This window comes from Salmo trutta, chromosome 16 (assembly GCF_901001165.1).
Source record: "Salmo trutta chromosome 16, fSalTru1.1, whole genome shotgun sequence".
In the NCBI taxonomy this organism is placed as follows: domain Eukaryota; kingdom Metazoa; phylum Chordata; class Actinopteri; order Salmoniformes; family Salmonidae; genus Salmo; species Salmo trutta.
Genome location: NC_042972.1, coordinates 55,252,054 through 55,276,387, shown reverse-complemented (window position 1 = coordinate 55,276,387; position 24,334 = coordinate 55,252,054). Strand labels below are relative to the sequence as shown.

Below are 24,334 nucleotides of genomic sequence, written 5' to 3'. Positions count from 1 at the left end.
ATTTTAGTCATTTAGCAGACGCTCTTATCCAGAGCGACTTATAGTAGTGAATGCATACATTTCAAGCATTTCTTTTTGTACTGGCCCCCCGTGGGAATCGAACCCACAACCCTGGCGTTGCACACACCATGCTCTACCAACTGAGCCACAGGGAAGATATATTATATTAAGCAAACCAGACGGCACAAATGTTAATTATTTCTATTGATGGATAGCCAGGGGCACAATCCAACACGCAGACATAATTTACAAACGAAGCATTTGTGTTTAGTGAGTCTGACAGATCAGAGGAAGTAGGGATGACCAGGGATGTTCTCTTGATAAGTGTGTGAATTAGACAATTTTCCTGTCAAAATGTGTGTCAGTGTGTGTCAGGGAAAATGTATGGAGTAAAAAGTACATTATTTTCTTTAGGAATATAGTGAAGTAAAAAGTTGCCAAAAAATACAGATAGTAAAGTACAGATACTTTAAAGTACTACTTAAGTAATTTTTGGGGGGTATTTTTATTTAATTACTTTACACCACTGCTCTTTTATTCAGGGAGCAAGTGAGATTGACAGGCCTTCAGATGTGTTCAGACATTTCTTCACTCGATGTGACACTTTCGTGAAGGCACTCGAACTCACTGATTAACAGGGCATAACTGTGTCAAATTCTCAGATTCCAGTGCACTCATCATCAAGTGTAAAGGAGAATACCTCTGGTGGATCTATCAGGGATAAAACAAAAGCCAGCTGGATTATGACACCTGAAATTGGTGTCGTGACACTTCAGATGAGCCCGATAGCATGCGCGCACACACGCGCAACGTTCTTCTATCCTCGTGGGGGCCTAAAAGAAATGTCCATTCAAAATCCTATTTTCCCTAGCCCCTAACATCAAAATCGCCGAATACAAAAAGGTGTAGACTTTACAGAGAAATGCTTACTTACAAGCCCTTAACCAACAACGCAGTTTAAAAGAAAAATAAGTGTTAAGAAAGTATTTACTCAAATTAAATGCAGTAAACTAACCCTTACCATAATTCTAACGCTAATTGTGACCCTAATACCGAAGTTTAAAACAGCCTTTGTCCTCATGGGGATGTGGGAAACAGGGCTGAATTTTCCTTGTTTTACTGTCCTTGTGGGGTTTTTTTTGGATTTTAGGTCCCCACAAGGATAAAAGAACCACCCCACACACACACACACACACACACACACAGTATTTACAGCAGGTTTAAAATAACAAAGATAGTGTGTGTTCTTCATGTATAGTCAATTGGTCATATTTTCCTTTCCAGAACCATATTGGATGTAAGTTGTTATATGATACTTTTAATGTTATCCTCTTGGATCTAATGTATTCTCTTTATCTATATGTGAAGTATTTTCTAACCCCATAAATAAATAAATCAAACAAATCATTGTGCTCCAACATAGAGGCCTGTCACTAACCAAGAGGCCCAGACCCCTCAGTCAAGACATGCTACCCATGGTCCAGAATTATGTGCCAGGGAGAGAATAGAACAAATCAAATATGAACACACACACTTTGAGGTGTGGTGCTGACCATATAAATGAAATGAGTTACTATATTTACATGATGCTGACAGCGGAACATATAAACTGAAATTAAAGTCGCCTCCTCTTCTCGTCTTATGACTAATCTCACAGGAAATTAAATTGAGAGACATTTATTTATTTTCCATGAGAGAGAAGATGTCTTGCCACCCACCCATCGCCCAGTGGTGACAGACAGAGTACAAGACAGAGCAGAGAGCTACATAAATTATACAGTATGTTCGAGATGATCAGCCTGAGCAATGTCACTGCGCCGAATCTCTCAACTACAACACTTTCTATCCAAAACAAACAAAAATGACAGGACCAAAGCGGTTTGTTAAAAAAATTTAACCTCTGATAACCTCCGTCGAGTATTACATATCGTAAATACTTAATCAGAAACAACAGCTCCTTGGGTTTTATCTCTCGATGCAGAAAACACTTTTGATAGACTAGAATGGTCATACTGTATCTCTGGTCTGTCTTGGAACATATGGGAAATAGCTCCTATTTCATTAATATGATTAACCCTTTACACTCGTGGGAATTGGGCCTATATGGATAGGTCTAAATTGAAATGTTTCTTACAGAAGAAAAATGAAATGCATATCCATGGTAGCAATTGAAAGGGAACCGTTTGGAGATTATGGGAGAAAGATTAGCCCAAAAGGTGAGGACACAATAGTTCACCTGACACAAGACTGAATCCAAACATTACACTGTTGATTTTATTTGAATTTGACTCATTTGTTGATAACAAAATCTGAAAATACTCCAGATACATTCAGTAACATGACAATATTCCTGGGAAATGTGGGGTAGGTACAACATAAGACAAAAAAAATGACAAGGGTTTGAGTGAGAGAACTAACTGGTTTCTAGAAGTGGCCACACACACACACACACACACACACACACACACACACACACACACACACACACACACACACACACACACACACACACACACACACACACACACACACACACACACACACACACACGCACCCCCACCTCCACCCTCATAAATCGCAATCTATGTCAGGTGGGCATCATTTGAAAGCCTGTTCTATTCCCACTAGGTAAGTTATAAAATATGATATTACAGTGTTTGGTTTCTCTGAACTGCATTGTGAAAGCCTATCATCATTTTGGTGCGGATAGAAAGGAGTCAAGAGTGCATTCAGGTGAGTGTGCCGTGGCGAAATTTATTCACAATAGACAAACACAGGCACAATCTGTTCAGAACAACCAAGGGTATTACGCCATGTCATCTTGTAATGATACATCAAACATAGTGATCATGAATGTTTTATGATATGGAAATGTGAAGTGCCAAGTTGAACTCACGGGTGTTTGCTTGTATGACATCAAAGAGTTATTTCTAATAATCCTCAATGTCTCATCTTTCAGAATACCTGGAGTCCTAGGTGCTCAAGTTCAGAACGTCTGTCAGGCAACACCTATACGGCGCTGTGAAGCGCAGAGCCAGAGCTCTGACGTCATGTACAGCATGTTATTATACAGCCACCGTGTTCCAATATATGCGTTTATCAGTGCCCAAATCTGCAATTTTTGAAAGGTGTGTAAAGGGCCACAATGCCATATGCCAATCCTTTAGCCATAGTTCTAACAGGTGATATCTGCACTTCTACGTTCAGAATCCCTAGATGCAGCAGACATCGTGATCTCTTTTGCTATTTTTTTATTATCCATGGCCCCGAGCCCAGGCAATTCGTCAATCGAAGTAAATAACAGCAATTTCCCTAAAATCTACTCATCACGTCATCTCATTATACATTCAAATTATTTATTTGAGTTTAGAAAGACATATGACTTCTCCTATTGCCCTGTAAGAATTGGTCTTTACTGATATATCCCTTAAAAAAATGTCAACTACGCTTTGGTGCTATTTTTGCTCACAAAATGTACATCTGGCGCAAAATTGAAAAACAATGTAACTGGGAATCAAAATGGCCTGTCTATACTCCAATATTTCACAATAATGCCTTGCGATGTGGAGGGCGGCCTTTTGCATCCCCCAATGATCCAAATGTGGAATCCGTGCCCTTGCCGATATCATGGACAGTAATGGTTTGAGAATATTCCAAGATTTGAAAAACGTACACATTACCAGGCAACTCCTTTTCTATATTTACAATTTAGGTCAGCTATGCTGTCCTAAGGAATCCCTTGGGCTGATCTGGGCTCCCAAAAGGACTGATCTCTATAAAAATATAAACTTTTGGAAAAACACATTTTTAGTTACAGTGAGGAAAAAAGTATTTGATCCCCTGCTGATTTTGTACGTTTGCCCACTGACAAAGAAATGATCAGTCTATAATTTTAATGGTAGGTTCATTTGAACAGTGAGACAGAATAACAAAAAAATCCAGAAAAACACGTGAAAAATGTTATCAATAGATTTGCATTTTAATGCGGGAAATAAGTATTTGACCCCCTCTCAATCAGAAATATTTCTGGCTCCCAGGTGTCTTTTATACAGGTAACGAGCTGAGATTAGGAGCACACTCAAAGGGAGTGAAGGACTGAAAACCTGCAGCGCCCGCAAGGTCCCCCTGTTCAAGAAAGCACATATACATGCCCGTCTGAAGTTTGCCAATGAACATCTGAATGATTCAGAGGACAACTGGGTGAAAGTGTTGTGGTCAGATGAGACCAAAATGGAGCTCTTTGGCATCAACTCAACTCGTCGTGTTTGGAGGAGGAGGAATGCTGCGTATGACCCCAAGAATACCGTCCCCACCGTCAAACATGGAGGTGGAAACATTATGCTTTGGGGGTGTTTTCTGCTAAGGGGACAGGACAACTTCACCGCATCAAAGGGACGATGGACGGGGCCATGTACCGTCAAATCTTGGGTGAGAACCTCCTTCCCTCAGCCAGGGCATTGAAAATGGGTCGTGGATGGGTATTCCAGCATGACAATGACCCAAAACACACGGCCAAGGCAACAAAGGAGTGGCTCAAGAAGAAGCACATTAAGGTCCTGGAGTGGCCTAGCCAGTCTCCAGACCTTAATCCCATAGAAAATCTGTGGAGGGAGCTGAAGGTTTGAGTTGCCAAACGTCAGCCTCGAAACCTTAATGACTTGGAGAAGATCTGCAAAGAGGACTGGGACAAAATCCCTCCTGAGATGTGTGCAAACCTGGTGGCCAACTACAAGAAACGTCTGATCTCTGTGATTGCCAACAAGGGTTTTGCCATCAAGTACTAAGTCATGTTTTGTAGAGGGGTCAAATACTTATTTCCCTCATTAAAATGCAAATCATTTTATAACGTTTTTGACATGCGTTTTTCTGGATTATTTTGTTGTTATTTTGTCTCTCACTGTTCAAATAAACCTACCATTAAAATTATAGACTGATAATTTCTTTGTAAGTGGGCAAACGTACAAAATCAGCAGGGGATCAAATACTTTTTTCCCCCTCACTGTATCCATTATGTATGGTCCACAGATCTAAGTGAATTTGAAAAACCCTTTAACTGGAACAGAATATGGGAAAATTAGACCTTGGCATCCCGTAATCTGAACCATCAATTTATACATTTTAAATTGGTCCACAAACTGTATTTAACACCAAGGAAACTTTACGATGAAACTGGCCCCAATTCCCAACTGTTCACTGTGTCCCCTGTATCAGGTAGGCATATTCATTCATATGACGTGGGAGTGCCGTGCATTTAAATGCTTCTAGGACAAAGTCACAACATTTATTTCAAAGTGCATGAATGTAAATATTCATTGCTTTGCATTTCCTGTGTTACTTAACGATGAAAGCTCATTGAATCTCTCAATCAATCAGAGACCATTACTGCTGGCAGACAACACTCACGCAAAAAAAAAAAAAAAAGATGTTGGCTCGATAGCAATCACTTCACTATCTCCGAATTCGCCAGTGGATACATTTACAATTAGAAGTTATAACATTAAAATTATCGACAACGAGAATGAATGGTGACAGTCATGGAATAATTGACATCCAACGCATACAAAAAATACACACTATCTGTTCAAAAGTCTGGGGATTTGAGCCATAACAAGTTTTAAAAAATCTTTGTTTTTTGAAAGAAAAGCATATTTTTTGGTCCATTAAAATGACAAATTGATCAGAAATACAGTGTAGACATTGTTAATGTTGTAAATGACTATCGTAGCTGGAAACGGCAGATTTTTTATGAAAGATCTACATAGGCGTACAGAGGCCCATTATCAGCAACCATCACTCCTGTGTTCCAATGGCACGCTGCCTAGAAGGCCAGCATCCCGGAGTTGCCTCTTCACTGTTGACGTTGAGACTGGTGTTTTGCGGGTACTATTTAATGAAGTTGACAGTTGAGGACTTGCGAGGCGTCCGTTTCTCAAACTAGACACTCTATTGTACTTGTCCTTTTGCTTAGTTGTGCACCGGGGCCTCCCACTCCTCTTTCTATTCTGGTTAGAGCCAGTTTGCACTATTCTGTGAAGGGAGTAGTACACAGCATTGTATGAGATCTTCAGTTTCTTGGCAATTTGTCGCATGGAATAGCCTTCATTTCTCAGAACAAGAATAGACTGACAAGTTTCAGAAGAAAGGTATTTGTTTCTGGCCATTTTGAGCCTGTAATCAAACCCACAAATGCTGATGCTCAAGATACTCAACTAGCCTAAAGGCCAGTTTTATTGCTTCTTTAAACAGAACAACAGTTTTCAGCTGTGCTAACATAATTGCAAAAGGGTTTTCTAATGATCAATTAACCTATTAAAATTATAAACTTGGATTAGCTAACACAACATGCCATTGGAACACAGGAGTGATGGTTGCTGATAATGGGCCTCTGTAGATATTCCATATTTTTTTTAAAGCAGCCGTTACCAGCTACAATAGTCATTTACAACATTAACAATGTCTACACTGTATTTCTGATCAATTTTATTTTAATGGACCAAAAAAATTATGATTCCATATGTGCTATTTCATAGTTGTGACGTCTTCACTATTATTCTACAATGTAGAAAATAGTAAAAAATAAAACCCTGGAATTCGTAGGTGTGTCCAAACTTTTGACTGGACTGTATTCAAATAAATAAAATGGCATTTATCATAGAGGTGCCTACATGTATACATAAACAAGGGAAATGTTAAACAGAATAAGTGAAATTTATTCCAACATTATATTATCAACATACATGTATAAGGGCTCATGAGGTTCTCATCTCCCAGGAAAACATGAGGACTTGGCATTGTGGAACCTGGCAGGGCAGCTTGCGGTTGTAAATCGATGGTCTTCTGCAGCAGTTTAGACCCAAAAGAACTCTTGAAACACTCCACCATAGCTCTCTCGGCCGTATGCCCCTACATCCACCCTTGTGAACCTGTAGCGGGCATCTTCTCTGTCTCCGTATCTCGCCTATTATTTGTGTTTCTAGATACATCAAGTCAAGTAAGATCCTGGGTAATTCGCACAAATTATATTTTCTTGCCAGTCAAGTGTCTCTCTGTGTACACTATTTTATTCTCCCGTGTGTCTCTTCCTTGCTTGGGTGTGTTGTCACTTCCTTGTCTGGCCGTAGATGGCTATTAGCAGCTCATCGCCCTCTACTGTCCCGGGGTATATTGCAGTATTCACCTTTTTTTTTTTTTGAGAAACCACGAGTGGATACATTTAGCGAGAATGAATGGTGATAGTCAAGGAATAATTGACACCCAACACATACAAAAAATACACACTACTGTTCAAAAGTCTGGGGTCACTTAAAAAAGGAGGAATTGAGGAAACATGAATAGAGACGGAGCCAAGGTGTGTGCCGGGCTGCATTGATTAATGTCCCGTGTCATAACGAGAGCACACCAGGTACAATAGCATGGCCTGGAACAACTCATTAATAACACTACCTCAGACAAACACAAAGGAAGACGCACGCACGCACCCACGCACATACAGCCTACCACTGCAGGTACGATAGCATGGCATGAAACATAAAAAAAAAAAAAAATGTATTTAACCTTTATTTAACTAGGCAAATCAGTTAAGAACAAATTCTTATTTACAATGACGGCCTACCCCAGCCAAACCCGGACGACGCTGGGCCAATTGTGCTCTGCCCTATGGGACTCCCAATCACAGCCGGACTGATGCAGTCTGGATTCGAAACAGGTACAGCAGTGACGCCTCCTGCACTGGGATGCAGTGTCTTAGACCACTGCGCCACTCGGGAACCGAGTGAGAGTATGTGAGCACACTTGTTCGGTTAGCCGAGTTAATAAACACTAATAAACACACGCAAGTGCCACAACCACCCAATCTTTGGATGTTGCTGCTATTTTTTTGGGAAGACTCAGAACACACACAGTTTTATATCCTAAGAGTGCAGATTATCTGGTGTTGTGGACATACAGACTGGCAGGCAGACTGACTCTGAGCTGAAGGGCTGGAGGCCCGAGCTGGTTTTCTGGCACCAGCTCCATCATACCACCAAGCAGATTCACTACAGACTGATACGATAACTTTTTGGCACATTTAACCAGTTTTCAATCGGTTGATGGTGCCGGTTAACCATTATTATTATTTTTTTTAAAGGTGTCTGGTGTCCTGGATTTTAGAGAGAGACAGGGGAGAACTATTTGGATCTAAAGTATGACTGCCACTGAAAAATATGTGGATTGAAGGACTTTGTGTCTAACTAATTATATGGTTTATAATTAGGGACAGAGGAACATAAGCTCACCTGGTGTAGGGCAGTGAGTCCGTCCTCGTTGCACAAGTCTGGACTGACATTGTTCTTCAGCAGGTAGCGCACTGGAACACAGAGAGAGGGAGAGAAACAGAGGGGACAACACATTAACAAACCATTGTAGAACAGCTTTTACTTCACACATCCACGCCAGACAACAAGAACAATGACAATACACATTTTCCCTCTTCACTGGCCAGATGACCTTAGGAAGAGGGGGGCCACTCACAATAAGTTCCCAGCAGGAGTTGTCCTTCCCCCTTTTGCTAATTTGAAACAACTAGCATAGGATAATGCCAGGGACATTCAGCCATGATTGAACCAAATGGTACTAGGCTTGCAAGAGAAATAGACCCAGCAGGGTCCCGACAAACAGTGATGACTCAGCCAAGGATATTATCCATGGGAATCGATGGACTGTACACAAAGTGCCTCAGAAACTCTGATTTCCTCAACCAAACAGCACAAAGGGACAAAAAATAACAAGGTTAAAGCGTTGAGATGTGTGTCTAATAAAGGCATCAGCATGCTTCAGTTCGGCTGGCGCCTAGCCGAACTCGGCTAGCCGAAACGACCGAGTGTGCTCGCATACGCCCTTAAGACCTTGGCTTGAAAAATTATTAAAAAAGCAGCAATAGTACTGTTTGTCCATTTGAGACACCATAGCCAGTATACACTTTCCCTCAAGTCAGAATTAATCTAAGATAACTCAAGAAATCTACCATCAATTTGACATCCAACTAAGATGTTTAGTATTTTTCAATTTAAAAAAAATGTGCATCAAAACGACTATCTAGTTTAATGACAGCAAAGAATCCCTACTGTTGACCAATCACCGACGAAGGGATGTAGACTTCGGCTTCCGAAATTCGGCTGGCCGTTGAGAAAAACTTTGTGCCCGCACAGCTGACAAAACCCTAACCGAACTCCAAAACGTCAGTCTTTCCACATTCTGAACAAGCCAGCCAAACAAACTTGTCAATATGAACTTGTCGCGAACTCTACCCTACTTTTCGAACAAGCGGTTGGGTCAGACCCCAGGGTCTCTGCAATCTCCCTCCACAAATGTAAGTTTTACATGCTGGTCTTTATATAATGCATGGATAGAATCGTACTGGTGAAGGTACTTTTGTACCTCAGTCAATCGATGCTCGAAGTTGTCGTTCGCCATGTTGAATCCAGTTTCGGGCTGAGTCGTCAGGAAGCAGAAACTCGCATCACCCCTCCAGTTGACCAATCACGGACTAAGGGGCGTAGACTTCGGCTTCCGAAATTCGGCTTGCCTCCATTAAACATTTTGTACCCAAACAGCAGTCCAAAACGAACAAAAACTGTCGTAATATATGCACAAACTGTTTCAGCAGGGAAGAATGCATACGCCTTAAGAGTTTCGGAATGTTTGTTGTGATGTTTTCTGCTACCCTTATTTGTCCACGGAAAAGTGTGCTGTTTGGTGTCTGGAGAGTCGGACCGTCTTGACTCAATTGTTTTCAAGCCACACAGAACAATGCAGGTGATAAATGGGGGCGGACTCAGCCCCCGGAACCCTTCCCTGACCTGAACCAATCACAGCTTTCTTGAACGGCGGCCTTACCTATTCCTGTTTCAGGACTACAAAACTGTCACTAAGAAGTCCTGAACTGCTTTCAGATTATATCATATGATAATTGTAACTGTTTTATGGTTTCCTGTCGACTAATAAGAAACAAGTGGTGCCCAAAATTAATTCGACGTTATCACATGACCATTCTCAACAGACTATGCTTTCAGACCAAATTAGACGTTATCACAGACTATTCTCAATACATACTATGCTTTAGGGGCGGCAGGTAGCCTAGTGGTTAGATCGTTGGGCCAGTAACCGAAAGGTTGCTGGATCGAATCCCTGAGCTGACAAGGTAAAAATCTGTAATTCTGCCCCTGAGCAAGGCAGTTAACTCAATGTCCCCGAGGCGCCGAAGACGTTGATGTCGATTACGGCAGCCCCCCGTTGGGTTAAATGCAGAAGACACATTTCAGTTGAAGGCATTCAGTTGTACAACTGACTAGGTATCCCCCTTTCAGACCAAATTAGACTTTATCAAATAGACTACTCTCGAACACCATACTATGCTTTCAGACCAAATTAGACGGTATTACATGACCATTCTCAATACCACGCTTTCAGATCAAATTAGACGTTATCACATGACCAGTCTCAATACATACTATGCTTTCAGACCAAATTAGATGTTATCACACAGACCATTCTCAATACCTTACTATGCTTTCAGACCAAATCATGTGTGCAGACCACACCAGGCTTTCATACAAGGGTACTAAATGTCTATACTGGTACTGTAGCCCCAAAGCCTCTTTCTGCTATCCTGGATTACCCCTTACATTTGCCCCATCCATCAACCCAGAAGCCATTAATTGTGGATTATCATATTTCCAGAATTCATTTGAGCAGAAATGAAGGTTATTAAAATCATAAATTAAGGTCAGGATGTTATCACCATAGTGACTTTGGTTGGACAGTAGAGCAGGTGATGTAAAGGCTTTTGGATTATTATTGTTCCCTTCCTGTGTGTGTATATGTGCATGTGAGCGTACATGTGTTTTTTAAGCTGCTGGATCTGATGCACCGTACAGAATATACTGTATAACCAGCGTGAGGAGAGCTGAACAACATAGTTGACAGACAGGCTGATCTTTCTGGGTTATTTTCACATCATTATCCTCCGTTTTGGCAGCTTTGCCTGAACTGCTTTTTTTAATAACGGAAACAAACCAGACCCAGAAATTGACATAACTCTGGGGTAGGTGCTGTGATGGGCTGTGAGCTGAAGGGGGATGTTCGTGGGAGGGGGATTTGGAGAGAGAGAGAGAGAGCAGGAAAAGGAGATTGGGGATGATAATTATTGCACACATTACTAATTCCCCACAGTGTATCTGTCTTTTAAACCGCCAAAACTCCCCCGCAGCTCCACACACACACACACACACACGATACGTAAACACACACCCCTCCTCCCTGTTTCTCACCTCAGCTTGACCCTCTCTCAGTATAGTACGCTGTAGGGCTACAGTACACACTACCTACACTTCCCAGTTTGTCAGCAGATTTTTATCTAAGGCCTCCAGGGCATTGCTGCCCTCCTCAGCATCCCCATCCTCTGTGATTACTGTTACTGACACACTACCTCTGGCCTTCCTGTACCCATGCTCAGCTACTGATTAGAAATATACTAATCTTCTTCTCACAGCCGCTGTATCTCCAACACAACATGCGGAGCGCCCTGTGTCTTGCCACACAGACTAGAAAGTGTCTTTACTGTAATCACTGAGCGGTGAATAAGAATTTTCAGTTCCACTGACATCAATGCATGACTAAGTGAAAATTTGACTTCAGTGGAAGTTAGGATTCACCCTTGGCTGATTAGAGATCCCATTAACATATTAACCATCTGCCCCACTAAATTGCAATCAAAAAAATGTATTTTCCTAAACTGTCAGCTATAGCTTGGTCAGTGTTAGAGGTCTTAACGGACACCCCTGTACCCAAATACTCGAGACCCGATCCGGGAGCCGAGTGGGTCCTGATCCAGAATTCTAAATAATGTCACAGGTCTGGGTCAGACTTGATATGATTGTCACGGGTCTCAGGTATGTGTCATTTGAACGGACTTGACAGAAGGGCCCTGCAGATCCGTAAGCGACTGCTGCAGTAGAGAGAGAGAGACAGAGTGGAGCGTGATACGTGTAGCTTGTTGTTGGCCAATCATAAGTCATCAAAGCGGCAATAGGCTACAGTCATAGAGCCTCGCTCTGTGTTCGGCAAAAGTTAGGAGATATCAATGGACGATGGAATTAAAATGACGGAATTAAAAGTAAAGAGGAGAAGGATAGGCTACAGCGACCACGAGCCAACAGATAGGCTGCTACTTCATTATTGTGAATGGAGTTATTTGTAACTGTAGGATGAGAACGTGCATGCACTGCAGCCTCAATTAGCCTTGCTAGCTAGTTTAAGTAGCTTTGCCCGGTTTGATGCAGTCAAGACAGGTACTACGTAATATTATTTTATGATAAATAACCTAGGTACGGCAGCTATTAGTATACTATAGCGCGAGTCGACTTGTTTGGTTGCCGTCTCTAGTCCGTCACTCGCTCACAGTATGGTTCCTCCCCCGCCTGCTAGAGCAGCACCTCTCCCTCTCGTATTTTATCAGCTACGGATAACGAAGTAGCTTAAGGGCTGTAGCCAGGCACTCCGCTTTCCGTCGTGCATAAAAACAGTACTCTATATACCACAGCTACGGGCTAACAGGATGAGTCATAATACCCATAAAACCTAGCGGTCAAACACACATTTTTCCGATAGGGGATTTTAGAAACACATAAAATAATGGCTGTTTTTATGTAGACTTACCCTGGCGTGACGTTTTGTTAAGCATGTAAATCTCTCTCAGACAAGGTGACTAATCAATATATTCAACTGTATTTACCACCCGAGAATTAAATGCTAATTGTCTACTAATGTGGCTATCATACAGAACTTCAAATGCCTGTCTCAAGTTTCACGTCACTCACCAGACTGGCGAATCAAGGTAAAGTCAAGAATCTCTGGATCAATCATCTAATGTTGTCTAAATTTAGTAATGAATAAATTGGCAAAATGTGTTAAATTGACAATTATGTGAACTGCCTTGGGCAAGTTTTAAATGTACACAAGACATGTTTTGCAGCGAGCTAGCTCATGGTTAGCAACATTAGCCTGGCCAAATGGCTACATTTAAAATGCATGAGAAACTCACAAAAACAAATTTATTTCTTTGGCTTTTATAATATAGTTAGCTAACTTAGATGGTAAAGCTAGGCATTCTTTATAATGTTTGTTTGTTTGTTTGTTTGTTTGTCTGTGGGTCAGGGGTGGGTAGCCTACTTCAAGTACTACTTGACTTGTAGCTACTCTTGCTAGCTGTATTATTTTGGTCTGGCTTTTTGAGAGGTTTCAGGGATGAACTGATAAGCATCCTCTCGAGTCAATGTGCTTGCTTTACTGCGGGAAGACATTGCTCTGTTTGCTGTTACCTTCTGGACAGCAGATCAGTAATATAGTAAGCAACATCGATGCAGTTATATATCGCAATATTACATTGATACTTTGACTACAAATATCGATCTGTAAATACTGTGTGTATGTATATAGACACACACACACACACACACACACACACACACACACACACACACACACACACACACACACGCCACATCCTGACTGATGGCAACCCATTCTTGCATAATCAATGCTTGGAGTTTGTCAGAATTTGTGGGTTTTTGTTTGTCCATCCGCCTCTTGAGGATTGACCACAAGTTCTCAATGGGATTAAGGTCTGGGGAGTTTCCTGGCCATGGACCCAAAATATTGATGTTTTGTTCCCCGAGCCACTTAGTTATCCCTTTTGCCTCATTGCAAAGTGCGCCATCATGCTGGAAAAGGTATTGTTTGTCACCAAACTGTTCCTGGATGGTTGGGAGAAGTTGCTCTCGGAGAATTTGTTGGTACCATTCTTAACTCATGGCTGTGTTCTTAGGCAACATTGTGAGTGAGCCCACTCCCTTGGCAGAGAAGCAACCCCACACATGAATGGTCTCAGGATGCTTGAACTGTTGGCATGACACAGGACTGATGGTAGCGCTCACCTTGTCTTCTCCGGACAAGCTTTTTTCCGGATGCACCAAACAATCGGAAAGGGGATTCAGAGAAAATGACTTTACCCCAGTCCTCAGCATGACAGAGTGATCTCCAGCCTTGTTCTCATCTACACTCACACCTGTGTTAACGAGAGAATCACTGACATGATGTCAGCTGGTCCTTTTGTGGCAGGGTTGAAATGCAGTGGAAATGTTTTTTGGGGATTCAGTTAATTTGCATGGCAAAGAGGGACTTTGCAAATAATTGCAATTCATCTGATCACTCTTCATAACATTCTGGAGTATATGCAAATTGCCATCATACAAACTGAGGTAGCAGACTTTGTGAAAATTAATATTGGTGTCATTATCAAAACTTTTGGCCACTACTGCACACACATACAAAAAGCTTCTCTCTCTCAAATTGTGCACACAAATCTGTTTACATCCCTGTTAGTGAGCATTTCTCCTTTGCCAAGATAATCCATTCACCTGTTAGGTGTGGCATTTCAAGGAGCTTATTTAACATCATGATAATTACAGAGGTGCACCTTGTGCTGGGGACAATAAAAGGCCCTGTAAAATGTGCAGTTTTGTCACACAACACCACAGATGTCTCAAGTTGAGGGAGTGTGCAATTAGCATGCTGGCTGCTGGAATGTCCACCAGAGCTGTAGCCAGAGAATTTAATATTGATTTCTCTACCATAAGCCACCTCCGTGTAAAAGAAATTGTGTCAGTACATCCAACCGGCTTCACAACTGCAGACCACGTGTAACCACACCAGCCCAGGACCTCTCCATCCGGCTTCATCACCTGCGGGATTGTCTGAGACCAGCCACCCGGACAGCTGAAGAAACTGAGGAGTATTTATATCTGTAATAAAGCCCTTTTGTGGGGAAAATCTAATTCTGGTTGGCTGGGCATGGCCTGGGGGACCTGTTAATTTAACATGGACCTGTAAAATTGACAAGGGTGTTGATATAGCGGCATTTAGGCATGGCTTCCTTTTTTCTCATTCTGCTGGAGTCAACCTAGTATTTCATATTAAACCTACCTTAAGCATCCACTAGTTTCTCCATTTGGAACTCACACACCAAAAATCACAATGTGCTGTTTTACATTGTGTTATTTGTGTTGGTCTAATTCCTAAAATGGAAAAGCAGAAGAATCTGTGCGCTCTCGGTTAATAATAATAGCTCATATGGTGCTCCTCGATCTCCCAGGTTTGTGGCATTGATTAATAAAGTATTTAAATATTACTTAAATTCAGAAGTTTATATGTTATGTTAAAAAGCATATGTATGCATTGTTTACCGTTTTGATTTCTTTAAAAACAATGTAACTGTTGGGAGTTCAGAAGTTTGATGTGATTGATGGGTGACTAGGCGCGTTCTTGTCATATAAATATGCGTATTCAATCATGATTATGGATACATTCTGCAATGAGTTAATCTGGCTTTGAATCTGCAACAGAACATGTCAAGTTAGTTATTTAATACAGCAGTGCATTCTGACACCATGAATTGAAATAGCTTTCACCTCGATCATATTGTTGGCAGACATTATAAGGGTTTAAATATAGACCTCCACCGGCTGAAAGAGAAGAGGATGTGGTAAAATAAGTGTGTTGCTAATGGCGCTAACTAGCAAACATTTTTTTTTTTTAAATAAACTAGCCTAGTATTCATGGCACATTGTAAATACCTGACTGCTACTAGGATAGTATTCTGTACAAGACAAGATCAAATGCATAAATAAGACAAATATTAATTCAATGAAATAGTAAATGAAAAATGTTCAACATATCTTGTTTTGGCTCAAGGTAGCTAGTAGCTAGCTAGCTGACAGCAAAGGTGTCAGCTAGAGATAACGTGCGAGCAGGGATTTGTAGTCTTGCATGAAGTCTACTTTGATGCTAATTAGCATTTTCGAATCTGACAAAAGTCACCTGATAAAAGTCCCCTTAACCGTGTAAATCTCTATCGGGCATCAAAACATCACGCCAGGGAAAGCCTACAGACGTTGTTTGAAGTGGTTCTAAAATTCCTATGGGAAAAATGAATGGTGAAAAAAAAACGATTGGAACCATTTCTGTGTTTAACCGCTAGGTTTTATGACACATCCCCTTTGGGGCCCTACTGGCCAATATTCCACACCCCCTCGGGCCTTATTGCTTAAATTACAGCTTCTTATCCCTTCAGTCTGAATCAGACAGAATTTACGTGTTAACGATGAGGGTATGAATCAATGCCTTGCTGTTCCTACCTTTGTCTCAACACATTCAATGTGCATTTACTGTATATCCACACAATACACATGCACACAGACAAACAAACATGACAATGCGATACAACAAAACACAGCACCTCGAGATTGATTATCCTCTCTACGGCTTTCTAGAAATTAAAGTGCATACTTAAACTAATAAAAGCTCTATATTTGACAGGGAGGGAAAGTTAGAGGGCTGAAAAAAGAACAGAGGATGAGAGAGATAGATTAAAGAGGAGAGTTTGAGGTGATGACGCACACCGAGGGTGATTCCTATCTGTTGGTGCAAATGTTCCACACCCGTCAGCCCATGGGAGAGCAGACCACACTGTCTCTAGCAGTGAAAACAGTGGGAAAACACACACACACACACACACACACACACACTCCTATGGGGGAGAGAAGGCACAGGAACTTTCTACAATACTCATAAAAGGAATCTCTGATTGGGGGTTGCCATGGTGATTATTGTACGGAATCTCCTAAATGGCTTCCTGGGCGTCGCTACATTCCAATAGAGGGAGGAGGGGGGGGGGGGCTAGACACTTCCAAAGCGATAAAAGATCAATAAACACAGAAAGTCTGACACACCCTTCCTGTTATCTTAACTAACCGCTGTGTGTGTGTGTGTGGGGGGGGGGGGGAAGCACACAGACCCGAGTGGACATTAAAGGCGGCATATCCTCTGAGTTCTGATAAATCTCTCTTTCTCAATAAGGTACACTACATGACCAAAAGTATATGAACACCTGCTTGTCGAACATCTCATTCCAAAATCATGGGCATTAATATGGAGTTGGTCCCCCCCTTTGCTGCTATAACAGTCTCCACTCTTCCAGGAAGGCTTTCCACTAGATCAGTGTTTCCCAACCCTGGTCCTCGAGTACCCCCAACAGTACACATGTTTACTGTAACCCTGGACAAGCACACCTGATTCAACTTGTCCACTAATCATCAAGCCCTCAGTGAGCAGAACGAGGTGAGTTTGTCCAGGGCTACAACAGAAATGCGTACTGTTGAGGGGTACTCGAGGACCAGGGTTGAGAAACACTGCTCTAGATGTTGGAACATGGCTGTGGGGACACGCTTCCATTCAGCCACAAGAGCATTAGTGAGGCTGGGCACTGATGTTGGGTGATTAGGCCTGGCTCGCAGTCGGTGTTCCAATTCCTCCCAAAGGTGTTCGATGGGGTTGAGGTCAGGGTTCTGTGCAGGCCAGTCAAGTTTTTCCACACTGATCTTGACAAACCATTTCGGTATGGACCTCACTTTGTGCACGGGGGCATTATCATACTGAAACAGGAAGGGGCCTTCCCCAAACGCTGTAGCGTTAAGATTTACAGTTGGCACTATGCATTAGGGCAGGTAGCATTCTCCTAGCATCTGCCAAACCCAGATTCATCCATCGGACTGCAAGATGGTGAAGCGTGAGTCATCACTCCAGAGAACGCGTTTCCTCTGCTCCAGAGTCCAATTGCGGCGAGCTTTACACCACTCCAGCCGACGCTTGGCATTGCGCATGGTGATCATAGGCTTGTGTGCGGCTGCTCGGCCATGGAAACCCAATCATAAAGCTCGCAATGAACAGTTATTGTGCTGATGTTGCTTCCAGAGGCAATTTGGAACTCGGTAGTGAGTGTTGCAACCGAGGACTGACTATTTTTACGCGCTTCAGCGATCCCATCCTGTGACCTTGTGTGGCCTACCACTTCGCGGCTGAGCCGTTGTTGCTCCTAGACGTTTCCACATCACAATAACAGTACTTACAGTTGACCGGGGCAGCTCTAGCAGGGCAGCAATTTGACAAAGGTGGCATCCTATGACGGTGCCAAGTTGAATGTCACTGAGCTCTTCAGTAAGGCCATTCTACTGGCAATGTTTGTCTATGGAGATTGCATGACTGTGTGCGCGATTTTATACTGCTGTCAGCAACGATTGTGGCTGAAATAGCCAAATCCACTCATTTGAAGGGGCTCACATGGCCACTTCCATAGCAGTATAAAGTATTGAGACATCTGCTGTGATTCACACAGAGCCACTGGTACAGACAAAGAGTATCATTGGGGAATGCTATTATGAAACTATGGGACTACTCCTATGAACGCTACCATGAATCATAATTCTTTCAAAACATTGATATGCTCACTAAAAGTGAGGACCACTGTAGTTCTTTGTCAATTACCTAACATGAAATGGTCAGTACAACACTTGCTAGCTTCTACTCCAGCCAACATTTTGGCACCTTTCTTGGTGTAGGACACAACATGAGTAAGCTTGCTACAGTAATATGACATTGTGTGTGCGCGCGCGTCATCGGTTTTAAAAGGACGTTGGGAAGAGAATATGGTTGGTATTATTAGCATAACACTGATAATTTACCCAATATGAGCAGCTATTAATAGACTTTAATTGTATGTTCACTAATCATCACATTAGGGAAACCAAGCAGAAAATGCAGTAACCTGAGACAAGTGACTAAGGGAATAGGAGGTCATTTGGGACGGAACCCTTCTCTCGCTCTCTCCAATAGGGCTTCTTTACCATCAAGAGTACTTACCACCTCTGAACAGATGTGCCGTTGGGGGTACTCGACGACTGGGGTTAGGAACCACTGACGTAGACAATGGGTTCTGCGCCAGCACTAGCAATAAAAATACCTCAGACCAGTAGGTGGCAGTTGTGTCACTTTCTTACCATCTCAATCAGAGAGGTACGAGGGGTTACCTTAAATCAACGCCTGGGGAGCAGCTGTTGTTGGGGATTAATTGCCTTGCTCAGGGGGGAAAAAAAACAACAGATTTTTACCTTGTCAGCTCAGGGATTCGATCCAGCAACCTTTCGGTACATTTTTGCCAATTTATTGAAAATGAAATACAGAAATATCTTTATATAAGTATCCACACCAGAGTCAATACTTTGTAGAAGCACCTTTGGCAGCGATTACAGCTGTGAGACTTTCTGGTTAAGTCTCTAAGAGCTTTCCACACCTGGATTGTGCAACATTTGCCCATTATTCTTTAAAAAAGATAGCTAGCTAGCTAGCTATTGTGTAGCTAACATTGCTAATGTTAGATATGCCAAAGTAGGCACAATATACAACACACTTGGCTAGCTAGCTAGGCATCGTCAAACAATGTTTTTTTATTATAACACATGACAATATTGAATCTTGATTCTTGTTTTGTATAGTTCTGTCTATAATTTGAGTAATTGTCTCTGAAACTTGTCACCACCATAGTCATTCATGTGGCGTGTAAAAGCTAAGAATCTGATGCTGTAAATTATGTTTTGCTCAGTAAGTCCACACACTTTCCACTTTTCCACCCATGCGAGACAAACATAACATTAAAATATTACTAATAAGGAAAAAGCAGAAGCTTAAGAATCACATTTAGACCACATCCCTTTCAGAAAATCTCTAGGCTAAAGTCTTTCCAATAGAGATTCTTCTAAAGTGATGCAATCTCCAGAAATCCAAAAGTGAAAGTCACCCAGTAAAATACTAAGAGTAAAAGTATTTGCTTTTAAAATATACTTAAGTATCAAAAGTGAAAATATAAATAATTTCACATTCCTTATATTAAACAAGCCATTGTCATGTTATTTGAATTTACGGATAGCCAGGGGCACACTCCAACACTCAGATATCATTTACAAACAAATCATTTGTGTTTAATGAGTCAGCCAGATCAGAGGCAGTAGACATGACCAGGGATGTTATCTTAATATGTGCATAAATTTCACCATTTCTGTCCAGCTAGGCATTCGAAATAACAAGTACTTTGGGTGTCAGGGAAAATTAGTAAAAAGTACATTATTTTAATGAGGATTGTAGTGGAATAAAAGTAGAAGTTGTTTTAAATATAAATAGTAAGTACAGATTACCCAAAAAACTAGTTAAGTAATTTACACAACTGTGCATATTTAATCTTTAGAATGTAGAACCATCTTTCCAACTGTACTGCTGAACTCAAGTCATGAACCAAGTCGAATCCTAGTGACAAATAGGCCTCTGAGTCAAACATATTGCATAGTTTAATAGTTACCATGAATAATGGTCTGGGTTGTTTTAGGGAACTCAATCCAAATAGCTGCATGATGTTTGGTATAGCCAGGAATTGAAACCATTAAGATAACTGAGTGTTACCGAGTGTAGCAGCATGCTGACAGTGACCGACTTGAGATAGATGCAACCTAGCTACGAAATAAGGCCACAGTGGAGCTCCCACATCAGGCTGTGAGTGAGTGAGTGAGTGAGTGAGTGAGTGAGTGAGTGAGTAGAGAGCGAGAGCTGAGAGGGAGAAAGAGAAATAAGAGCAACACCGAAAGAAAGAGAGCAATACAGAGAAAGGAGGGGGGAGAGGGTGAGTGAGAGAAAGTGTTTTAATGGGTTCAAACACATGCTAATTCTGACTACAGAGTGTCCCTATAGACTAGTGCAGCAGCAGCAGAGCAGAGGAGACAGGAATGAAAGGGAGCTTATGCAGTAGGTTACATCGGTCTGTTGTACGTTGAACACTGCTAATAAACCGAGCTTCAGAGAAAATACAATGTGTTAGGTGTGCATATATATATATATATATATATACTGCTCAAAAAAATAAAGGGAACACTTAAACAACACATCCTAGATCTGAATGAAAGAAATAATCTTATTAAATACTTTTTTCTTTACATAGTTGAATGTGCTGACAACAAAATCACACAAAAATAATCAATGGAAATCCAATTTATCAACCCATGGAGGTCTGGATTTGGAGTCACACTCAAAATGAAAGTGGAAAACCACACTACAGGCAGATCCAACTTTGATGTAATGTCATTAAAACAAGTCAAAATGAGGCTCAGTAGTGTGTGTGGCCTCCACGTGCCTGTATGACCTCCTTACAACGCCTGGGCATGCTCCTGATGAGGTGGCGGATGGTCTCCTGAGGGATCTCCTCCCAGACCTGGACTAAAGCATCCGCCAACTCCTGGACAGTCTGTGGTGCAACGTGGCATTGGTGGATGGAGCGAGACATGATGTCCCAGATGTGCTCAATTGGATTCAGGTCTGGGGAACGGGCGGGCCAGTCCATAGCATCAATGCCTTCCTCTTGCAGAAACTGCTGACACACTCCAGCCACATGAGGTCTAGCATTGTCTTGCATTAGGAGGAACCCAGGGCCAACCGCACCAGCATATGGTCTCACAAGGGGTCTGAGGATCTCATCTCGGTACCTAATGGCAGTCAGGCTACCTCTGGCGAGCACATGGAGGGCTGTGCGGCCCCCCAAAGCAATGCCACCCCACACCATGACTGACCCACCGCCAAACCGGTCATGCTGGAGGATGTTGCAGGCAGCAGAACATTCTCCACGGCGTCTCCAGACTCTTTCACGTCTGTCACGTGCTCAGTGTGAACCTGCTTTCATCTGTGAAGAGCACAGGGCGCCAGTGGCGAATTTGCCAATCTTGGTGTTCTCTGGCAAATGCCAAACGTCCTGCACGGTGTTGGGCGGTAAGCACAACCCCCACCTGTGGACGTCGGGCCCTCATACCACCCTCATTGAGTCTGTTTCAGACCGTTTGAGCAGACACATGCACATTTGTGGCCTGCTGGAGGTCATTTTGCAGGGCTCTGGCAGTGCTTCTCCTGCTCCTCCTTGCACAAAGGCGGAGGTAGCGGTCCTGCTGCTGGGTTGTTGCCCTCCTACGGCCTCCTCCACGTCTCCTGATGTACTGGCCTGTCTCCTGGTAGCGCCTCCATGCTCTGGACACTACGCTGACAGACACAGCAAACCTTCTTGCCACAGCTCGTATTGATGTGCCATCCTGGATGAGCTGCACTACCTGAGCCACTTGTGTGGGTTGTAGACTCCGTCTCATGCTACCACTAGAGTGAAAGCACCGCCAGCATTCAAAAGTGACCAAAACATCAGCCAGGAAGCATAGGAACTGAGAAGTGGTCTGTGGTCCCCACCTGCAGAACCACTCCTTTATTGGGGGTGTCTTGCTAATTGCCTATTATTTCCACCTGTTGTCTATTCCATTTGCACAACAGCATGTGAAATTTATTGTCAATCAGTGTTGTTTTCTAAGTGGACAGTTTGATTTCACAGAAGTGTGATTGACTTGGAGTTACATTGTGTTGTTTAAGTGTTCCCTTTATTTTTTTGAGCAGTGTATATATATATATATATATATATATATATATATATATATATATATATATATATATATATATATATATATATATATATATATATATATATATATATATATATATATACACACATATATATATATACACAGTTCCAGTCAAAAGTTTGGACACACCTAATTCAAGGGTTTTTCTTTATTTTACTATTTTCTACATTGTAGAATAATAGTGAATACATCAGCACTATCTTTGCACACTCTTGGCGTTCTCTCAACCAGCTTCACCTGGAATGCTTTTCCAACAGTCTTGAAGGAGTTCCCACATATGCTGAGCACTTGTTGGCTGCTTTTCCTTCACTCTGCGCTCCAACTCATCCCAAACCATCTCAATTCTGTTGAGGTTGGGTGATTGTGGAGGCCAGGTCATCTGATGCAGCACTCCATCACTCTCCTTCTTGGTCAAATAGCCCTTACACAGCCTGGAGGTGTGTTGGGTAATAGTCCTGTTGAAAAACAAATGATAGTCCCACTAAGTGCAAACCAGATGGGATGGCGTATCACTGCAGAATGTTGTTGTAGCCATGCTGGTTAAGCGTACGTTGAATTCTAAATACATCACCAACAGTGTCACCAGCAAAGCAGCCCCACACAATCACACCTCTTCCTCCATGCTTCACGGTAGCAACCACACATGCAGAGATCATCCGTTCACCTACTCTGCATCTCACAAAGACACGGCGGTTGGAACCAAAAATCGTAAAATTTTGACCAAAGGACAGGTTTCCACTGTTCTAATGTCCATTTCTCGTGTTTCTTGGTCCAAGCAAGTCTCCTTATTGGTGTCCTTAAGTAGTGGTTATATTTGCAACAATTTGACCATGAAGGTCTGATTCATGCAGTGTCCTCTGAACAGTTGATGTTGAGATGTGTCTGTTACTTGAACTCCGTGAAGCATTTATGTGGGCAAACATTTCTGAGCCTGGTAACTCTAATGAACGTATCCTCTGCAGCAGAGGTAACTCTGGGTTTTCCTTTTGCTACGTAGCTCCAACAACACTCCATCAAATTCATTTAACATAAATTAGGCTACTACTCTTTCTACCATAGGCTACATATGTTATTTTTCTGTACTCCATAGACTGGAGACACTTTTTAAATCATTAACTTATTAAAAAAAAAAAAAAAAACAGTTAAGTGAGAATAGGCATTGGTCTGAAACTGAAAAAGGAAATCACATGAGCACCACAATGCCTATTCCACCCAAGCTTTCCCAATGTTTTCCAGAACACAGCTTTGACCTACTACAGTAGCTATGTTGGTATTGTACTTCAAACTGTCTGTAGGCAGGTTGCTTAGGATTCAAACCTTCTCAAAAAGCCTAAATTATACTCCTGGAGGTGCTTCCACAATAATGTGAGTTGTACCGCATACAAGGTAAAGTATTGGATTCAAACACCACAGTAAGACATTATCCCATTACAATACCTTTTCATGCTTTCCTTATTAAATAAATACAAGCTTTGCTTTTATACTTACCAGACCATCAGGCTGGATTGAGCCGTTTTGTCTTCTAGTAATGTGGTGCATGCCTGTAATTCCTTAAAGCTTTATTTTAGCAAAACTTGTTATTGAAAAAAATAATAACAATGACATTTTTTGGGTCAGTAGGTGCTCAACATAACAGGTGGTGGTGTGTTGCAAACAGTAGCTCAGATAGAGCCTGTCTGCATTCATGATTTCTCAAACTGTTAGATTACCTGTGTAATATTGAATTTAAGCTCAGAACCCACTGTTTCAAACATGATCCTGTTTTTATCAATTGCTGTGCTGATCAATGGACAGTTCATTACACCTATCAAAATAATATGTAGTTTACATTTATGTTTGTACTTTTATTTATCTTGGTAACAATAATACACATTTACAACGGGCCTATATCTAAAAATACATACAGACAA

At 41.9% G+C, this 24,334-nt stretch overlaps 1 protein-coding gene across 1 annotated transcript in view; it reads right to left on the bottom strand.

Moving 5' to 3' along the window:
- ppp1r16b (protein phosphatase 1, regulatory subunit 16B) overlaps positions 1 to 24,334 on the bottom strand; it is a 122,120-nt gene that overhangs the window by 35,097 nt on the left and 62,689 nt on the right. Inside the window, exon 3 of the mRNA XM_029695017.1 lies at positions 8,277 to 8,347. Within this exon, the coding sequence (XP_029550877.1) occupies positions 8,277 to 8,347 (71 nt within the window). The remainder of the gene's footprint in view (positions 1 to 8,276; positions 8,348 to 24,334) is intronic.